This window comes from Xenopus tropicalis, chromosome 9 (genome assembly GCF_000004195.4).
Source record: "Xenopus tropicalis strain Nigerian chromosome 9, UCB_Xtro_10.0, whole genome shotgun sequence".
In the NCBI taxonomy this organism is placed as follows: Eukaryota; Metazoa; Chordata; class Amphibia; order Anura; family Pipidae; genus Xenopus; species Xenopus tropicalis.
Window position 1 is genome coordinate 88,075,784 of NC_030685.2, and position 21,351 is coordinate 88,097,134.

A 21,351-nucleotide genomic window follows, 5' to 3' on the forward strand; every position below is an offset into this window, starting at 1 on the left:
CTTAGTTGGCACTCGCTAGGCACTTAGTTGGCACTCGCTAGGCACTTAGTTGGCACTCACTAGGCACTTAGTTGGCACTCACTAGGCACTTAGTTGGCACTCACTAGGCACTTAGTTGGCACTCACTAGGCACTTAGTTGGCACTCACTAGGCACTTAGTTGGCACTCACTAGGCACTTAGCTGGCATTCACTGGCACTCACTAGGCACTTAGCTGGCATTCACTTGGCACTCACTAGGCACTTAGCTGGCATTCACTTGGCACTCACTAGGCACTTAGCTGGCATTCACTTGGCACTCACTAGGCACTTAGTTGGCACTCACCTTTCTTTGTGTCATTGTGATGTTTGCGTTGTCGGTTGGCGCCATTAATGCTAATAAGCCCCATTTTCCTTTTGACTTTCAGACGATGCCACGCGGGTGATTTTAGCCGGCGGTGACGATTACATTAATGCCAACTACATCAATGTGAGTGTGGCGCTGTGGGCACTGCCCGGGTCTGTCTCATTTGTCCATGGCGGTTCCAGGCTGCGCCCGTTAGGTGCTGGCATTTAGCCGCTGTACTGGGCAGTAGTGGGTTGGGCAGTGCTGGTTTGGGTCGGTTCTTGCAGACGATCCCCCCTTAGCGCTCAGTGTTGGGCTAATTCCCCCCATGTTAGCGCCTCACAGCGAGGATTTTCCAGCCGCCTCCCTAATTCTCATAAATATCTCTGCACTCACGTCGTGGGCCAATCAGCTCTCTGTCTCTTAAAGGGAAACTACAGTGCAGCAAAGCGTGACTTCTGCTAAATAAACTGCCCCCGGGGGAGGGGACCCGTAGCCTTAGTCACAGTCTCTCCCAGTGCAGTCAGGGTGGGAGTCAGAGTAAGTTACGGAGGGAGTCGGAACAAGCAGTGATTCTATTCCTTGTGCAGAATACATTGCGCCATTCCCATTACTCCTATTGGCTGTTCTGCTCATTAGGGGTGTAGCGCCCCCTTCCTTCTGCCGCTCAGATTATTGGCGACTTTGCCCTCATTCGCTTTCTCTTCCCATGTCCTGCCGACAGATGGAGATCCCTGCTTCCTGCGTCATCAACCGGTACATTGCGTGCCAAGGGCCCCTGCCCAACACCTGCCCCGACTTCTGGCAAATGACCTGGGAACAAGGCTCAGCCATGGTGGTAATGCTCACTACCCAGGTGGAACGGGGAAGGGTAAGCTTCATTACTCACTGTATATAGGCACCCCCCCCTTTACCCCCATACTGTACTGTCTAAGGGAAACACTATGGCACCTCCTACCCATATGTATAAATACAAATATACAGAGAAGGAATGTTCTGGGCACACAATAAGCTGTACCCCCATACTGTACTGTCTAAGGGAAACACTATGGCACCTCCTACCCATATGTATAAATACAAATATACAGAGAGGGAATGTTCTGGGCACACAATAAGCTGTACCCCCATACTGTACTGTCTAAGGGAAACACTATGGCACCCCTACCCATATGTATAAATACAAATATACAGAGAAGGAGTGTTCTGGGCACACAATAAGCTGTACCCCCATACTGTACTGTCTAAGGGAACACTATGGCACCCCCTACCCATATGTATAAATACAAATATACAGAGAAGGAATGTTCTGGGCACACAATAAGCTGTACCCCCATACTGTACTGTCTAAGGGAAACACTATGGCACCCCCTACCCATATGTATAAATACAAATATACAGAGAGGGAATGTTCTGGGCACACAATAAGCTGTACCCCCATACTGTACTGTCTAAGGGAAACACTATGGCACCTCCTACCCATATGTATAAATACAAATATACAGAGAGGGAATGTTCTGGGCACACAATAAGCTGTACCCCCATACTGTACTGTCTAAAGGGAAACACTATGGCACCCCCTACCCATATGTATAAATACAAATATACAGAGAAGGAATGTTCTGGGCACACAATAAGCTGTACCCCCATACTGGTACTGTCTAAGGGAAACACTATGGCACCCCCTACCCATATGTATAAATACAAATATACAGAGAAGGAATGTTCTGGGCACACAATAAGCTGTACCCCCATACTGTACTGTCTAAGGGAAACACTATGGCACCTCCTACCCATATGTATAAATACAAATATACAGAGAAGGAATGTTCTGGGCAGTCACAGTAAGAGAAAAAATGGAAGAGAAATTTTAATTATAAATCTTGTTCCTGTAGGTAAAGTGCCACCAGTACTGGCCAGAGACCACTGGAAGCTCTGAGTTTGGGAAGTTCCAGATATCCTGCCATTCTGAGAAAGGAAATCCGGCTTATGTTTTCCGGGAGATGACGCTCACCAACTTGGAGGTAAAGCACAGTTTTTAAAATTTGATTAAACCTGAATTGATTTGCATTTCCCTATTACAAAACACTCGTGGCCTGCTCTCTTTCCCATGGTCAGACAGGAACCCCCCCCTGGGTAAGTGAATCCAATCTTCCCCCAGTACTTACCCAGGTACAGAGCTCTGATTCTCTGTACTTCCTGCTCCTGGGCTGCTCTCTTTCCCATGGTCAGGCAGGAACCTCCCCCTGGGTAAGTGAATCCAATCTCCCCCCAGTACTTACCCAGGTACAGAGCTCTGATTCTCTGTACTTCCTGCTCCTGGGCTGCTCTCTTTCCCATGGTCAGGCAGGAACCTCCCCCTGGGTAAGTGAATCCAATCCCCCCAGTACTTACCCAGGTACAGAGCTCTGATTCTCTGTACTTCCTGCCCCTGGGCTGCTCTCTTTCCCATGGTCAGGCAGGAACCTCCCCCTGGGTAAGTGAATCCAATCTCCCCCCCAGTACTTACCCAGGTACAGAGCTCTGATTCTCTGTACTTCCTGCTCCTGGGCTGCTCTCTTTCCCATGGTCAGGCAGGAACCTCCCCTGGGTAAGTGAATCCAATCCCCCCAGTACTTACCCAGGTACAGAGCTCTGATTCTCTTGTACTTCCTGCCCCTGGGCTGCTCTCTTTCCCATGGTCAGGCAGGAACCTCCCCCTGGGTAAGTGAATCCAATCTCCCCCCCAGTACTTACCCAGGTACAGAGCTCTGATTCTCTGTACTTCCTGCCCCTGGGCTGCTCTCTTTCCCATGGTCAGGCAGGACCCCCCCCCCCCTGGCTAAGTGAATCCAATCTCCCCCCAGTACTTACCCAGGTACAGAGCTCTGATTCTCTGTACTTCCTGCTCCTGGGCTGCTCTCTTTCTCATGGTCAGGCAGGACCCCCCCCCTGGCTAAGTGAATCCAATCTCCCCCCAGTACTTACCCAGGTACAGAGCTCTGATTCTCTGTACTTCCTGCTCCTGGGCTGCTCTCTTTCCCATGGTCAGGCAGGACCCCCCCCTGGCTAAGTGAATCCAATCTCCCCCAGTACTTACCCAGGTACAGAGCTCTGATTCTCTGTACTTCCTGCTCCTGGGCTGCTCTCTTTCCCATGGTCAGGCAGGAACCTCCCCCTGGGTAAGTGAATCCAATCTCCCGCCAGTACTTACCCAGGTACAGAGCTCTGATTCTCTGTACTTCCTGCTCCTGGGCTGCTCTCTTTCCCATGGTCAGGCAGGAACCTCCCCCTGGGTAAGTGAATCCAATCTCCCCCCAGTACTTACCCAGGTACAGAGCTCTGATTCTCTGTACTTCCTGCTCCTGGGCTGCTCTCTTTCCCATGGTCAGGCAGGAACCTCCCCCTGGGTAAGTGAATCCAATCCCCTCACCCCCCTGGCCATGGGAAAGAGAGCAGCCCAGGCCAAATAATCCCAATTCAGTTCTAGCTCCCCTGGGCAGGTTCTGTATGAATAAAGGAGGCCCAATATCTGCCCTCTGAGTTGTAGTTTAATAGTGTAAAACAATTGTTCTTTCTCCTCTCTCTGCAGAGTAATGAAAGCCGCCCCCTGACCCAGATCCAATACACGGCGTGGCCCGACCACGGGGTTCCTGATGATTCTAGTGACTTTTTGGACTTCGTGTCCCTTGTGCGCCAGAGGAGGAGTCACCATGATGAGCCGGTGGTGGTGCACTGCAGGTATTGGCCGCTGGTTTATAGCCCAACCGGTATGGGACTACATTTCCCAGCACCTACTGCCCCTTGCTGCCACTCACCGACCATGAGCATAAGGAAACCTTATAGATGTGGTGGGAAGTGAGTGCCCCCTGGTGGCTAAACATGAAACTGTTCCACGGTGCCGGTGCAATTGTATGTGAATATTTAGCCCCCTGTGCTGTACGTGTTGTATGGGCTGTGAGATGAGGGGCTGCTGTATAGGCCCCTCCTTTATTACTGTAGGTAGAATGGGAAAGGGGCGGGGTTACGTGGTCATTATCTCCCAGTGCAGTAGGTACAGGAGGTTCCCTGGGTATCTGGGGGAGGTACAGCGGGTTCCCTGGGTATCTGGGGGAGGTACAGCGGGTTCCCTGGGTATCTGGGGGAGGTACAGGGGGTTCCCTGGGTATCTGGGGGAGGTACAGGAGGTTCCCTGGGTATCTGGGGGGTACAGGGGGTTCCCTGGGTATCTGGGGGGGGGGTACAGCGGGTTCCTTGCGTATCTGGGGAGTTACAGGGGGTTCCCTGGGTATCTGGGGAGTTACAGGGGGTTCCCTGGGTATCTGGGGGAGGTACAGGGGGTTCCCTGGGTATCTGGGGGAGGTACAGTGGGTTCCCTGGGTATCTGGGGAGGTACAGGGGGTTCCCTGGGTATCTGGGGAGGTACAGGGGGTTCCCTGGGTATCTGGGGGAGGTACAGGGGGTTCCCTGGGTATCTGGGGGAGGTACAGGGGTTCCCTGGGTATCTGGGGGAGGTACAGGGGGTTCCCTGGGTATCTGGGGGAGGTACAGGGGGTTCCCTGGGTATCTGGGGGAGGTACAGGGGGTTCCCTGGGTATCTGGGGGAGGTACAGGGGGTTCCCTGGTTATCTGGGGGAGGTACAGGGGGTTCCCTGGGTATTTGTGGGAGGTACAGGGGGTTCCCTGGGTATCTGGGGGGGGTACAGCGGGTTCCCTGGGTATCTGGGGAGTTACAGGGGGTTCCCTGGGTATCTGGGGAGTTACAGGGGGTTCCTTGGGTATCTGGGGGAGGTACAGGGGGTTCCCTGGATATCTGGGGGGGGTACAGCGGGTTCCCTGCGTATCTGGGGAGTTACAGGGGGTTCCCTGGGTATCTGGGGAGTTACAGGGGGTTCCCTGGGTATCTGGGGGAGGTACAGGGGGTTCCCTGGGTATCTGGGGAGGTACAGGGGGTTCCCTGGGTATCTGGGGGAGGTACAGGGGGTTCCCTGGGTATCTGGGGGAGGTACAGGGGGTTCCCTGGTTATCTGGGGGAGGTACAGGGGGTTCCCTGGGTATTTGTGGGAGGTACAGGGGGTTCTCTGGGTATCTGGAGGAGGTACAGGGGGTTCCCTGGGTATCTGGGGGAGGTACAGGGGGTTCCCTGGGTATCTGGGGGAGGTACAGCGGGTTCCCTGGGTATCTGGGGGAGGTACAGGGGGTTCCCTGGGTATCTGGGGGAGGTACAGGAGGTTCCCTGGGTATCTGGGGGGTACAGGGGGTTCCCTGGGTATCTGGGGGGGGGGGTACAGCGGGTTCCCTGGGTATCTGGGGAGTTACAGGGGGTTCCCTGGGTATCTGGGGAGTTACAGGGGGTTCCCTGGGTATCTGGGGAGTTACAGGGGGTTCCCTGGGTATCTGGGGAGTTACAGGGGGTTCCCTGGGTATCTGGGGGAGTTACAGGGGGTTCCCTGGGTATCTGGGGAGTTACAGGGGGTTCCCTGGGTATCTGGAGGAGTTACAGGGGGTTCCCTGGGTATCTGGGGGAGGTACAGGGGGTTCCCTGGGTATCTGGGGGAGGTACAGGGGGTTCCCTGGGTATCTGGGGGAGTTACGGGGGGTTCCCTGGGTATCTGGGGGAGGTACGGGGGGTTCCCTGGGTATCTGGGGGAGGTACGGGGGGTTCCCTGGGTATCTGGAGGAGGTACTTCCTGTGCAGGTGGTAGAGGGGTGGGGTTACACGGTCACTCCCTCCCAGTGTTGCTGGGTTACTGGGCCAGAGTGCTTATTGGTGAAGACATTAGTTTTAATTAACAGATTTAACTCCTTGTTGACTTGCAGTGCTGGCATTGGCCGGACTGGCGTGTTGATCACCATGGAGACAGCTATGTGCCTGATGGAGTGCGCTCAGGCCGTGTACCCCTTGGACATTGTGAGAACGATGAGAGATCAGAGGGCGATGATGATACAGACACCGGTAAGTGGCCCTGGCACTGCCATCTCCTATTGGTTGTGGGGCAGTGGCACCCTGTTGTGTTACCCCGTGACTAATGTCTCTCCCCCCCCCCCCAGAGTCAGTACAGATTCGTGTGTGAGGCCATTCTGCGCGTGTACAGAGAGGGGCTGGTACCGGCCGGGAAGGCGCCATTTCATGAATAGGGGGGGCCTGGCCGCCATCCGGATACAAGCAGCGCAGCCTCGCGCCCCCCCCCCCCGAGGGATCGGAACGGCATCTCTCAGGGCCCCGGAGCGCCGACCCGCTGGGCAGAACCGGCCCGAGAGTTCTGGGAGGACTTGGAAGACTCAGCACTGTTGCACTTTACGTTCAAACGAAGAGAATCGACAAACTTGACATTTTTCACGCCTTGGAAACATTTTTGTTTTTGTAACTTTTTGCTCTCGCGCTTTCGCTTCGGAGAAAGAGAATGAATTTATTTATGTGACTCCGACGCCACCGACACCCCCCCCGGCCCCCCACAAGGGCAGATTTACATTTCACCAGCCCCATGGGACTCCCGGCTCTTCTATGTATTCAGTGACTCCGCCCCCCACGCCGCCTTCTCCTGGGGCCGCAGTGGAACCTTCATGTCTCTTTGCCGCCATATTTATCTGGGGAACCAGCGCCGCGGCCTGTTTACCTGCAAGTGATTTTTTTGGGGTACATTTGTTGGGTTTGGGGTCTCGGACCCGTCTGCTTTCTAACGTTCGCTTCTAGCTGGAACCGGATCTGAGACCTGACCAATAGGGTGCGAGCATTAATTACATTAGTGATCCCCCCATCGGGCTGAGTAACATAGTAGGATCCTTACGGACCCCCCATCGGGCTGAGTAACATAGTAGGATCCTTACGGACCCCCCATCGGGCTGAGTAACATAGTAGGATCCTTACGGACCCCCCATCGGGCTGAGTAATAGTAGGACCTTACCCCCATCGCTGAGTAAGTAGGATCCTTACGGACCCCCCATCGAGCTGAGTAACATAGTAGGATCCTTACGGACCCCCCATCGGGCTGAGTAACATAGTAGGATCCTTACGGACCCCCCATCGGGCTGAGTAACATAGTAGGATCCTTACGGACCCCCCATCGAGCTGAGTAACATAGTAGGATCCTTACGGACCCCCCATCGGGCTGAGTAACATAGTAGGATCCTTATGGACCCCCCATCTAGTCTAGCACAGTGACGGGGTATTTCATTGGTAGGAGCACCTAGAACCCACCCCCCAGTAGTTAATGGGGTCAGTAGTGGCCCGAGCAGAGGCTTCGGTACCGATAGCAGAAAGGTTGGCTGTGTGCTTTGTCTATGTCTGAGAAGGTACTGGTTCCGTCCGTCTAGTCCATCCCACAGGGGTTGCCTCTTTGTTCCATTGCCTTGTGCCCAGGCTTAGAATCGCTTCCCTCAGGCCCTGGAGCTCCGACCCAAACGCGGACGGAACAGCAGCGGAACTTTCCGCCCGGGTCGGTTCCAGGGTCCGTTTATATATCATTGCAAGATGGTTCTAAACTGCTGATCCGAGTGACTATGTTTCGCGTGCGTCAATCTTCTCGTTAAGCATGTCCGTGTATGGTGAGTTCTGCTGCCCGACCCGACCCAGACCCCCCCCCCCCCCCCCGTTCTTGTGCTGTATGTGTTATTCTTGCAGTTGCGTCGTGAACAGAATTTCCACTTGGTACAGAACCCACCAGTCTCCAACTGCCTGCGTCTTGGGACGGACTAAACCCATCCCGGAACCCTCAGCAGAACCGGACGTTTCATTGTCCGGAACCGGTCCATTCACTGACGGGCACCAAATTCATTTCCGGCAAATCTGCAACCAAATCTCTAAAGTTCCAGTGTTTCCAACTGGTTAAATACAGCGGTACCGGCCCAGTGTTCCGCCCCGTTACATCCAGTTCTGCTCTGGGCCACGACCCATACTAACACTGCCTCTCCCACGGCCCAGCAGGGACTCACGGCTTGAAAATGTGAATTTTATCATGAAAAAAAAGAATGTTTTATATGCACAGCTACTAACGAGATGAGATGTGGGTATATTTCTGATTAAAAAGAGAAAGTGTGTGACTGAGTCTTTGTGCCTCCTGTCTGCCCAGAGCATTCCTTCTCTGTATATTTGTATTTATACATATGGGTAGGGGGTGCCATAGTGTTTCCCTTAGACAGTACAGTATGGGGGTACAGCTTATTGTGTGCCCAGAGCATTCCTTCTCTGTATATTTGTATTTATACATATGGGTAGGGGGTGCCATAGTGTTTCCCTTAGACAGTACAGTATGGGGTACAGCTTATTGTGTGCCCAGAACATTCCTTCTCTGTATATTTGTATTTATACATATGGGTAGGGGGTGCCATAGTGTTTCCTTAGACAGTATAGTATGGGGGTACAGCTTATTGTGTGCCCAGAGCATTCCTTCTCTGTATATTTGTATTTATACATATGGGTAGGGGGTGCCATAGTGTTTCCCTTAGACAGTACAGTATGGGGGTACAGCTTATTGTGTGCCCAGAACATTCCTTCTCTGTATATTTGTATTTATACATATGGGTAGGGGGTGCCATAGTGTTTCCCTTAGACAGTACAGTATGGGGGTACAGCTTATTGTGTGCCCAGAACATTCCTTCTCTGTATATTTGTATTTATACATATGGGTAGGGGGTGCCATAGTGTTTCCCTTAGACAGTACAGTATGGGGGTACAGCTTATTGTGTGCCCAGAACATTCCTTCTCTGTATATTTGTATTTATACATATGGGTAGGGGGTGCCATAGTGTTTCCCTTAGACAGTACAGTATGGGGGTACAGCTTATTGTGTGCCCAGAACATTCCTTCTCTGTATATTTGTATTTATACATATGGGTAGGGGGTGCCATAGTGTTTCCCTTAGACAGTACAGTATGGGGGTACAGCTTATTGTGTGCCCAGAACATTCCTTCTCTGTATATTTGTATTTATACATATGGGTAGGGGGTGCCATAGTGTTTCCCTTAGACAGTACAGTATGGGGGTACAGCTTATTGTGTGCCCAGAACATTCCCTCTCTGTATATTTGTATTTATACATATGGGTAGGAGGTGCCATAGTGTTTCCCTTAGACAGTACAGTATGGGGGTACAGCTTATTGTGTGCCCAGAACATTCCCTCTCTGTATATTTGTATTTATACATATGGGTAGGGAGGTGCCATAGTGTTTCCCTTAGACAGTACAGTATGGGGGTACAGCTTATTGTGTGCCCAGAACATTCTCTCTCTGTATATTTGTATTTATACATATGGGTAGGGGATGCCATAGTGTTTCCCTTAGACAGTACAGTATGGGGGTGGAGCTTAATCTGGCCGAGTTGGAGAGGGAGGAGTCTTTCTATTTTCTGCCCCTTGTTCAGTCCACATTCTGGTTGTTAAAGGGAAATAATTCAGAAACTATGAGACATAAGTAATGAAGACCAATTGAAAAGTTTCTCAAAATTGGCCATTCTATAAAATATTAAAGGTGAACTGCCCCTTTAGTAGGGCCCCCCCACCCCCCAATGCAGACCTATGGTGGGAGACCCACCCACTCCCATCAGTACTGGTACTGCTCCATAGTGACCCCAGAACTTACACGTTACAGTGTAGGTCCCGCCCCCTAATCTACCGGTAACCTCAGCTGGGGGGTATATATATATATATATATATATATATATATATATAGGGGACACAGAAGGGGGTGATACATGTGGGGGGGTGGGGAGGGTTTGAACCCAAAAAGCCAACATTGCACAGAGGCCTCCATAGTGAGTGAGTGAGTGTGTGAGTGTGAGTGTGTGTGTGTGTGTGTGTGTGTGTGTGTGTGAGTGAGTGAGTGAGTGTGTGAGTGTGTGAGTGTGTGCGTGAGCTCTGCGTCCTGTGTAAATCTCGCACTTGTGAATGAGCCGCAAACGTGACTTTGTTTCCTCGTGTGAAGTTTATGGCAATTGGGGCAAATAAAGTAACACGGGGGGGGGGGGCAGACAAAGGGACCAGCTTGGTAAATACTGGGGGAAACAATGGGCTATTGTCTGGTACTTTGCATTGGCCCCGGGGGGGGGGGGGGCTGCAGGGTAAATAGTTTCCCCCAAATGCACTAATTACTCATCAGTAATGTCACTGTATCTACTGAGCTTGCAATCTAATTGTATTGTCCTACCAGCAAGTCCGCCGGGGGGGGGGGTGACTCTGCACAAAGAGTGGGCAGGACTCAGGGTCCTTATATATCTTCCCCAGATGGGAATGGAGGTGGCATTGCCCCTTTATATCAAGTAAGTCATAACAGGATTCTGGGAAGAAATTCCTTAAGGCTCCTAGAAAAGTCCCATTTCCATGGGTTTATCCTATTGGCTAAAGCTCCCCCACTGGGTTATAAAGCAGAAGCCGGGATAATATCAGATTCCCAACTACAGATCGGTTTCGCCCTTCTTGGGGCTCATCAGTGCATCTGATTGGCTTAGGGAGAGCCAGGAGGGGGGAGTCACGAACAAGCTGGCACGTTCTTAAAGGCACAGCTCCCCCTCCTGAGGGGCTGGAGGAACTGCAACTGCCCCGGGCACAGGTGGCACCTCTAGTACTAGTACTAACAGCCCCCCCCAGCCCAATAAATAGTGACTGTCTGTGGCACCTTACAGCCCCCCTGGCATTCCCAGTACCCAGAGGCACAAACAGCCCCCCCAGCCCAATAAATAGTGTCTGTCTGTGACACCTTACAGCCCCCCTGGCATTCCCAGTACCCAGAGGCACAAACAGCCCCCCCAGCCCAATAAATAGTGACTGTCTGTGGCACCTTACAGCCCCCCTGGCATTCCCAGTACCCAGAGGCACAAACACCCCCCAGCCCAATAAATAGTGACTGTCTGTGGCACCTTACAGCCCCCCGGCATTCCCAGTACCCAGAGGCACAAACAGCCCCCCCCCAGCCCAATAAATAGTGACTGTCTGTGGCACCTTACAGCCCCCCTGGCATTCCCAGTACCCAGAGGCACAAACAGCCCCCCCAGCCCAATAAATAGTGACTGTCTGTGGCACCTTACAGCCCCCCCCCCTGGCATTCCCAGTACCCAGAGGCACAAACAGCCCCCCCCAGCCCAATAAATAGTGACTGTCTGTGGCACCTTACAGCCCCCCTGGCATTCCCAGTACCCAGAGGCACAAACAGCCCCCCCCAGCCCAATAAATAGTGACTGTCTGTGGCACCTTACAGCCCCCCTGGCATTCCCAGTACCCAGAGGCACAAACAGCCCCCCCAGCCCAATAAATAGTGACTGTCTGTGGCACCTTACAGCCCCCCTGGCATTCCCAGTACCCAGAGGCACAAACAGCCCCCCAGCCCAATAAATAGTGACTGTCTGTGGCACCTTACAGCCCCCCTGGCATTCCCAGTACCCAGAGGCACAAACAGCCCCCCCAGCCCAATAAATAGTGACTGTCTGTGGCACTTACAGCCCCCCCTGGCATTCCCAGTACCCAGAGGCACAAACAGCCCCCCCAGCCCAATAAATAGTGACTGTCTGTGGCACCTTACAGCCCCCCCCCCCCTGGCATTCCCAGTACCCAGAGGCACAAACAGCCCCCCCCAGCCCAATAAATAGTGACTGTCTGTGGCACCTTACAGCCCCCCTGGCATTCCCAGTACCCAGAGGCACAAACAGCCCCCCCAGCCCAATAAATAGTGACTGTCTGTGGCACCTTACAGCCCCCCTGGCATTCCCAGTACCCAGAGGCACAAACAGCCCCCCCCAGCCCAATAAATAGTGACTGTCTGTGGCACCTTACAGCCCCCCTGGCATTCCCAGTACCCAGAGGCACAAACAGCCCCCCCCAGCCCAATAAATAGTGACTGTCTGTGGCACCTTACAGCCCCCCTGGCATTCCCAGTACCCAGAGGCACAAACAGCCCCCCCCCAGCCCAATAAATAGTGACTGTCTGTGGCACCTTACAGCCCCCCTGGCATTCCCAGTACCCAGAGGCACAAACAGCCCCCCCCAGCCCAATAAATAGTGACTGTCTGTGGCACCTTACAGCCCCCCTGGCATTCCCAGTACCCAGAGGCACAAACAGCCCCCCCAGCCCAATAAATAGTGACTGTCTGTGGCACCTTACAGCCCCCCCGGCATTCCCAGTACCCAGAGGAACAAAAGCCCCCCCAGCCCAATAAATAGTGACTGTCTGTGGCACCTTACAGCCCCCCCGGCATTCCCAGTACCCAGAGGCACAAAACAGCCCCCCAGCCCAATAAATAGTGACTGTCTGTGGCACCTTACAGCCCCCCTGGCATTCCCAGTACCCAGAGGCACAAACAGCCCCCCCAGCCCAATAAATAGTGACTGTCTGTGGCACCTTACAGCCCCCCTGGCATTCCCAGTACCCAGAGGCACAAACAGCCCCCCCAGCCCAATAAATAGTGACTGTCTGTGGCACCTTACAGCCCCCCTGGCATTCCCAGTACCAGAGGCACAAACAGCCCCCCCCCAGCCCAATAAATAGTGACTGTCTGTGGCACCTTACAGCCCCCCTGGCATTCCCAGTACCCAGAGGCACAAACAGCCCCCCCAGCCCAATAAATAGTGACTGTCTGTGGCACCTTACAGCCCCCCCGGCATTCCCAGTACCCAGAGGCACAAACAGCCCCCCCCCCAGCCCAATAAATAGTGACTGTCTGTGGCACCTTACAGCCCCCCCGGCATTCCCAGTACCCAGAGCACAAACAGCCCCCCCCAGCCCAATAAATAGTGACTGTCTGTGGCACCTTACAGCCCCCCTGGCATTCCCAGTACCCAGTGGCACAAACACCCCCCCCAGCCCAATAAATAGTGACTGTCTGTGGCACCTTACAGCCCCCCCCCCCCTGGCATTCCCAGTACCCAGAGGCACAAACAGCCCCCCCCAGCCCAATAAATAGTGACTGTCTGTGGCACCTTACAGCCCCCCTGGCATTCCCAGTACCCAGAGGCACAAACAGCCCCCCCAGCCCAATAAATAGTGACTGTCTGTGGCACCTTACAGCCCCCCCCCCCCCCTGGCATTCCCAGTACCCAGAGGCACAAACAGCCCCCCCCAGCCCAATAAATAGTGACTGTCTGTGGCACCTTACAGCCCCCCTGGCATTCCCAGTACCCAGAGGCACAAACAGCCCCCCCAGCCCAATAAATAGTGACTGTCTGTGGCACCTTACAGCCCCCCCTGGCATTCCCAGTACCCAGAGGCACAAACAGCCCCCCCCCAGCCCAATAAATAGTGACTGTCTGTGGCACCTTACAGCCCCCCTGGCATTCCCAGTACCCAGAGGCACAAACAGCCCCCCCCAGCCCAATAAATAGTGACTGTCTGTGGCACCTTACAGCCCCCCCGGCATTCCAGTACCCAGAGGCACAAACAGCCCCCCCCCAGCCCAATAAATAGTGACTGTCTGTGGCACCTTACAGCCCCCCTGGCATTCCCAGTACCCAGAGGCACAAACAGCCCCCCCAGCCCAATAAATAGTGACTGTCTGTGGCACCTTACAGCCCCCCCGGCATTCCCAGTACCCAGAGGCACAAACAGCCCCCCCAGCCCAATAAATAGTGACTGTCTGTGGCACCTTACAGCCCCCCTGGCATTCCCAGTACCCAGAGGCACAAACAGCCCCCCCAGCCCAATAAATAGTGACTGTCTGTGGCACCTTACAGCCCCCCCGGCATTCCCAGTACCCAGAGGCACAAACAGCCCCCCCAGCCCAATAAATAGTGACTGTCTGTGGCACCTTACAGCCCCCCTGGCATTCCCAGTACCCAGAGGCACAAACAGCCCCCCCAGCCCAATAAATAGTGACTGTCTGTGGCACCTTACAGCCCCCCTGGCATTCCCAGTACCCAGAGGCACAAACAGCCCCCCCCCAGCCCAATAAATAGTGACTGTGGCACCTTACAGCCCCCCTGGCATTCCCAGTACCCAGAGGCACAAACAGCCCCCCAGCCCAATAAATAGTGACTGTCTGTGGCACCTTACAGCCCCCCCCCCCCCCTGGCATTCCCAGTACCCAGAGGCACAAACAGCCCCCCCCAGCCCAATAAATAGTGACTGTCTGTGGCACCTTACAGCCCCCCCCCCCCCCCTGGCATTCCCAGTACCCAGAGGCACAAACAGCCCCCCCAGCCCAATAAATAGTGACTGTCTGTGGCACCTTACAGCCCCCCGGCATTCCCAGTACCCAGAGGCACAAACAGCCCCCCCAGCCCAATAAATAGTGACTGTCTGTGGCACCTTACAGCCCCCCTGGCATTCCCAGTACCCAGAGGCACAAACAGCCCCCCCCCAGCCCAATAAATAGTGACTGTCTGTGGCACCTTACAGCCCCCCTGGCATTCCCAGTACCCAGAGGCACAAACAGCCCCCCCCCCAGCCCAATAAATAGTGACTGTCTGTGGCACCTTACAGCCCCCCCGGCATTCCAGTACCCAGAGGCACAAACAGCCCCCCCAGCCCAATAAATAGTGACTGTCTGTGGCACCTTACAGCCCCCCTGGCATTCCCAGTACCCAGAGGCACAAACAGCCCCCCCAGCCCAATAAATAGTGACTGTCTGTGGCACCTTACAGCCCCCCTGGCATTCCCAGTACCCAGAGGCACAAACAGCCCCCCCAGCCCAATAAATAGTGACTGTCTGTGGCACCTTACAGCCCCCCTGGCATTCCCAGTACCCAGAGGCACAAACAGCCCCCCCAGCCCAATAAATAGTGACTGTCTGTGGCACCTTACAGCCCCCCGGCATTCCCAGTACCCAGAGGCACAAACAGCCCCCCCAGCCCAATAAATAGTGACTGTCTGTGGCACCTTACAGCCCCCCTGGCATTCCCAGTACCCAGAGGCACAAACAGCCCCCCCAGCCCAATAAATAGTGACTGTCTGTGGCACCTTACAGCCCCCCTGGCATTCCCAGTACCCAGAGGCACAAACAGCCCCCCCAGCCCAATAAATAGTGACTGTCTGTGGCACCTTACAGCCCCCCTGGCATTCCCAGTACCCAGAGGCACAAAACAGCCCCCCCCAGCCCAATAAATAGTGACTGTCTGTGGCACCTTACAGCCCCCCTGGCATTCCCAGTACCCAGAGGCACAAACAGCCCCCCCCCAGCCCAATAAATAGTGACTGTCTGTGGCACCTTACAGCCCCCCTGGCATTCCCAGTACCCCAGAGGCACAAACAGCCCCCCCAGCCCAATAAATAGTGACTGTCTGTGGCACCTTACAGCCCCCCTGGCATTCCCAGTACCCAGAGGCACAAACAGCCCCCCCAGCCCAATAAATAGTGACTGTCTGTGGCACCTTACAGCCCCCCTGGCATTCCCAGTACCCAGAGGCACAAACAGCCCCCCCAGCCCAATAAATAGTGGACTGTCTGTGGCACCTTACAGCCCCCCCCCCCCCTGGCATTCCCAGTACCCAGAGGCACAAACAGCCCCCCCCAGCCCAATAAATAGTGACTGTCTGTGGCACCTTACAGCCCCCCTGGCATTCCCAGTAACCCAGAGGCACAAACAGCCCCCCCCAGCCAATAAATAGTGACTGTCTGTGGCACCTTACAGCCCCCTGGCATTCCCAGTACCCAGAGGCACAAACAGCCCCCCCCAGCCCAATAAATAGTGACTGTCTGTGGCACCTTACAGCCCCCCCTGGCATTCCCATACCCAGAGGCAACAAACAGCCCCCCCAGCCCAATAAATAGTGACTGTCTGTGGCACCTTACAGCCCCCCTGGCATTCCCAGTACCCAGAGGCACAAACAGCCCCCCCCCAGCCCAATAAATAGTGACTGTCTGTGGCACCTTACAGCCCCCTGGCTTCCCAGTACCCAGAGGCACAAACAGCCCCCCCCCAGCCAATAAATAGGACTGTCGTGGACCTACAGCCCCCCTGGCATTCCCAGTACCCAGAGGCACAAACAGCCCCCCCAGCCCAATAAATAGTGACTGTCTGTGGCACCTTACAGCCCCCCCGCATTCCAGTACCTCTGTCTGTGGCACAAGTACCCAGAGGCACAAAAAGCCCCCAGCCCAATAAATAGTGACTGTCTGTGGCACCTTACAGCCCCCCTGGCATTCCCAGTACCCAGAGGCACAAACAGCCCCCCAGCCCAATAAATAGTGACTGTCTGTGGCACCTTACAGCCCCCTGGCATTCCCAGTACCCAGAGGCACAAACAGCCCCCCCAGCCCAATAAATAGTGACTGTCTGTGGCACCTTACAGCCCCCTGGCATTCCCAGTACCCAGAGGCACAAACAGCCCCCCCAGCCAATAAATAGTGACTGTCTGTGGCACCTTACAGCCCCCCTGGCATTCCCAGTACCCAGAGGCACAAACAGCCCCCCCCAGCCCAATAAATAGTGACTGTCTGTGGCACCTTACAGCCCCCCTGGCATTCCCAGTACCCAGAGGCACAAACAGCCCCCCCCAGCCCAATAAATAGTGACTGTCTGTGGCACCTTACAGCCCCCCTGGCATTCCCAGTACCCAGAGGCACAAACAGCCCCCCCCAGCCCAATAAATAGTGACTGTCTGTGGCACCTTACAGCCCCCCCCCCGGCATTCCCAGTACCCAGAGGCACAAACAGCCCCCCCCCAGCCCAATAAATAGTGACTGTCTGTGGCACCTTACAGCCCCCCTGGCATTCCCAGTACCCAGAGGCACAAACAGCCCCCCCCCAGCCAATAAATAGTGACTGTCTGTGGCACCTTACAGCCCCCCCCTGGCATTCCAGTACCCAGAGGCACAAACAGCCCCCCCCAGCCCAATAAATAGTGACTGTCTGTGGCACCTTACAGCCCCCCCCCCTGGCATTCCCAGTACCCAGAGGCACAAACAGCCCCCCCCAGCCAATAAATAGTGACTGTCTGTGGCACCTTACAGCCCCCCTGGCATTCCCAGTACCCAGAGGCACAAACAGCCCCCCCAGCCCAATAAATAGTGACTGTCTGTGGCACCTTACAGCCCCCCTGGCATTCCCAGTACCCAGAGGCACAACAGCCCCCCAGCCCAATAAATAGTGACTGTCTGTGGCACCTTACAGCCCCCCTGGCATTCCCAGTACCCAGAGCACAAACAGCCCCCCCAGCCCAATAAATAGTGACTGTCTGTGGCACCTTACAGCCCCCCTGGCATTCCCAGTACCCAGAGGCACAAAACAGCCCCCCCCCAGCCCAATAAATAGTGACTGTCTGTGGCACCTTACAGCCCCCCCGGCATTCCCAGTACCCAGAGGCACAAACAGCCCCCCCCCAGCCCAATAAATAGTGACTGTCTGTGGCACCTTACAGCCCCCCTGGCATTCCCAGTACCCAGAGGCACAAACAGCCCCCCCCAGCCCCAATAAATAGTGACTGTCTGTGGCACCTTACAGCCCCCCCGGCATTCCCAGTACCCAGAGGCACAAACAGCCCCCCCCAGCCCAATAAATAGTGACTGTCTGTGGCACCTTACAGCCCCCCTGGCATTCCCAGTACCCAGAGGCACAAACAGCCCCCCCAGCCAATAAATAGTGACTGTCTGTGGCACCTTACAGCCCCCCCGGCATTCCCAGTACCCAGAGGCACAAACAGCCCCCCCCAGCCCAATAAATAGTGACTGTCTGTGGCACCTTACAGCCCCCCTGGCATTCCCAGTACCCAGAGGCACAAACAGCCCCCCCCAGCCCAATAAATAGTGACTGTCTGTGGCACCTTACAGCCCCCCTGGCATTCCCAGTACCCAGAGGCACAAACAGCCCCCCCCCAGCCCAATAAATAGTGACTGTCTGTGGCACCTTACAGCCCCCCTGGCATTCCCAGTACCCAGAGGCACAAACAGCCCCCCCCCAGCCCAATAAATAGTGACTGTCTGTGGCACCTTACAGCCCCCCCCCCTGGCATTCCCAGTACCCAGAGGCACAAACAGCCCCCCCCAGCCCAATAAATAGTGACTGTCCTGTGGCACCTTACAGCCCCCCCCCCCTGGCATTCCCAGTACCCAGAGGCACAAACAGCCCCCCCCAGCCCAATAAATAGTGACTGTCTGTGGCACCTTACAGCCCCCCTGGCATTCCCAGTACCCAGAGGCACAAACAGCCCCCCCCAGCCCAATAAATAGTGACTGTCTGTGGCACCTTACAGCCCCCCTGGCATTCCCAGTACCCAGAGGCACAAACAGCCCCCCCAGCCCAATAAATAGTGACTGTCTGTGGCACCTTACAGCCCCCCGGCATTCCCAGTACCCAGAGGCACAAACAGCCCCCCCCAGCCCAATAAATAGTGACTGTCTGTGGCACCTTACAGCCCCCCTGGCATTCCCAGTACCCAGAGGCACAAACAGCCCCCCCCCAGCCCAATAAATAGTGACTGTCTGTGGCACCTTACAGCCCCCCCTGGCATTCCCAGTACCCAGAGGCACAAACAGCCCCCCCCCAGCCCAATAAATAGTGACTGTCTGTGGCACCTTACAGCCCCCCTGGCATTCCCAGTACCCAGAGGCACAAACACCCCCCCCCAGCCCAATAAATAGTGACTGTCTGTGGCACCTTACAGCCCCCCTGGCATTCCCAGTACCCAGAGGCACAAACAGCCCCCCCAGCCCAATAAATAGTGACTGTCTGTGGCACCTTACAGCCCCCCCGGCATTCCCAGTACCCAGAGGCACAAACAGCCCCCCCCCAGCCCAATAAATAGTGACTGTCTGTGGCACCTTACAGCCCCCCTGGCATTCCCAGTACCCAGAGGCACAAACAGCCCCCCCCAGCCCAATAAATAGTGACTGTCTGTGGCACCTTACAGCCCCCCTGGCATTCCCAGTACCCAGAGGCACAAACAGCCCCCCCAGCCCAATAAATAGTGACTGTCTGTGGCACCTTACAGCCCCCCTGGCATTCCCAGTACCCAGAGGCACAAACAGCCCCCCCCCAGCCCAATAAAATAGTGAGTGTCTGTGGTACCTTACAGCCCCCCTGGCATTCCCAGTACCCAGAGGCACAAACAGCCCCCCCCCAGCCCAATAAATAGTGACTGTCTGTGGCACCTTACAGCCCCCCTGGCATTCCCAGTACCCAGAGGCACAAACAGCCCCCCCCCCAGCCCAATAAATAGTGACTGTCTGTGGCACCTTACAGCCCCCCCCCCCCCCCTGGCATTCCCAGTACCCAGAGGCACAAACAGCCCCCCCAGCCCAATAAATATGTGACTGTCTGTGGCACCTTACAGCCCCCCTGGCATTCCAGTACCCAGAGGCACAAACAGCCCCCCCAGCCCAATAAATAGTGACTGTCTGTGGCACCTTACAGCCCCCCCTGGCATTCCCAGTACCCAGAGGCACAAACAGCCCCCCCAGCCCAATAAATAGTGACTGTCTGTGGCACCTTACAGCCCCCCCCGGCATTCCCAGTACCCAGAGGCACAAACAGCCCCCCCCAGCCCAATAAATAGTGACTGTCTGTGGCACCTTACAGCCCCCCTGGCATTCCCAGTACCCAGAGGCACAAACAGCCCCCCCCAGCCCAATAAATAGTGACTGTCTGTGGCACCTTACAGCCCCCCTGGCATTCCCAGTACCCAGAGGCACAAACAGCCCCCCCCCAGCCCAATAAATAGTGACTGTCTGTGGCACCTTACAGCCCCCCTGGCATTCCCAGTACCCAAAGGCACAAACAGCCCCCCCCAGCCCAATAAATAGTGACTGTCTGTGGCACCTTACAGCCCCCCTGGCATTCCCAGTACCCAGAGGCACAAACAGCCCCCCCAGCCCAATAAATAGTGACTGTCTGTGGCACCTTACAGCCCCCCTGGCATTCCCAGTACCCAGAGGCACAAACACCCCCCCAGCCCAATAAATAGTGACTGTCTGTGGCACCTTACAGCCCCCCCTGGCATTCCCAGTACCCAGAGGCACAAACAGCCCCCCCAGCCCCAATAAATAGTGACTGTCTGTGGCACCTTACAGCCCCCCCGGCATTCCAGTACCCAGAGGCACAAACAGCCCCCCCAGCCCAATAAATAGTGACTGTCTGTGGCACCTTACAGCCCCCCTGGCATTCCCAGTACCCAGAGGCACAAACAGCCCCCCCAGCCCAATAAATAGTGACTGTCTGTGGCACCTTACAGCCCCCCTGGCATTCCCAGTACCCAGAGGCACAAACAGCCCCCCCAGCCCAATAAATAGTGACTGTCTGTGGCACCTTACAGCCCCCCTGGCATTCCCAGTACCCAGAGGCACAAACAGCCCCCCCCCCAGCCCAATAAATAGTGAGTGTCTGTGGTACCTTACAGCCCCCCTGGCATTCCCAGTACCCAGAGGCACAAACAGCCCCCCCCCCAGCCCAATAAATAGTGACTGTCTGTGGCACCTTACAGCCCCCCTGGCATTCCCAGTACCCAGAGGCACAAACAGCCCCCCCCCCCCAGCCCAATAAATAGTGACTGTCTGTGGCACCTTACAGCCCCCCTGGCATTCCCAGTACCCACAGACTGCCCCCCCACCCCCTTTCTCTGGCTGCCAATTCCCATCAGGCCGGGGGGGGGGGGGGGCACACTGGGCAGTAGGTTTGCCCCTCCCCCCATATCTGCGCTTTCCCAAGTGATGTAATTGCTAGCCCAGAGGCCCAGTAGCTGTATGCCCCCCATCTCTATAGGCACAAGTTGGGCCCAGGCTATTGCAGTAGGGTTGCCCGGCTGTGCCCCCAGCTCGCATACAACTCCCAGCAGCCCCTGAGAGCAATTCCCAGTGAGCTCCCGGCCGGTCACAGAGAGAATATCAGATAACACAGCGACCCCCCAAAGCCCCTACTGCCCCCCCCCCATCTATATTTAAGGCCCAGTCACACAAATGCCCCCTATACGTAGAGCAGTGGAACCTGACTCAGGGGGCTGGGTTATACCCCTCACTGTGTTTCACTCCCCCATAGAGTGTTAGCTCTTGGGCCCTCTATAATCCAACCTCGGGTTATTGTTCAACTACAACTCCCAGCAGCCCCGGTTCCACATGGGAGGGGCCCCGGTTCCACATGGGAGGGGCTATGGGCGAGTAGTCCCGCTAGCGGCCGCTCCCCGGGGCAGTTACCCCTCTCCGGGGCT

The 21,351-nt window shown here is 55.5% G+C and overlaps 1 protein-coding gene across 4 annotated transcripts in view; it reads left to right on the forward strand.

Moving 5' to 3' along the window:
* Window positions 1–6,916, forward strand: part of ptpn4 (protein tyrosine phosphatase, non-receptor type 4 (megakaryocyte)) — a 48,873-nt gene extending 41,957 nt beyond the window's left edge. For all 4 annotated transcript variants that reach the window (XM_031892803.1, XM_031892801.1, XM_031892802.1 and 1 more), the window contains 6 exons: window positions 406–467; window positions 1,048–1,194; window positions 2,216–2,344; window positions 3,892–4,040; window positions 6,120–6,255; window positions 6,351–6,916. In XM_031892803.1, the coding sequence (XP_031748663.1) occupies window positions 406–467; window positions 1,048–1,194; window positions 2,216–2,344; window positions 3,892–4,040; window positions 6,120–6,255; window positions 6,351–6,437 (710 nt within the window). In that variant the 3' untranslated portion in view covers window positions 6,438–6,916. The remainder of the gene's footprint in view (window positions 1–405; window positions 468–1,047; window positions 1,195–2,215; window positions 2,345–3,891; window positions 4,041–6,119; window positions 6,256–6,350) is intronic.
* Window positions 6,917–21,351: the final 14,435 nt, after the last annotated feature.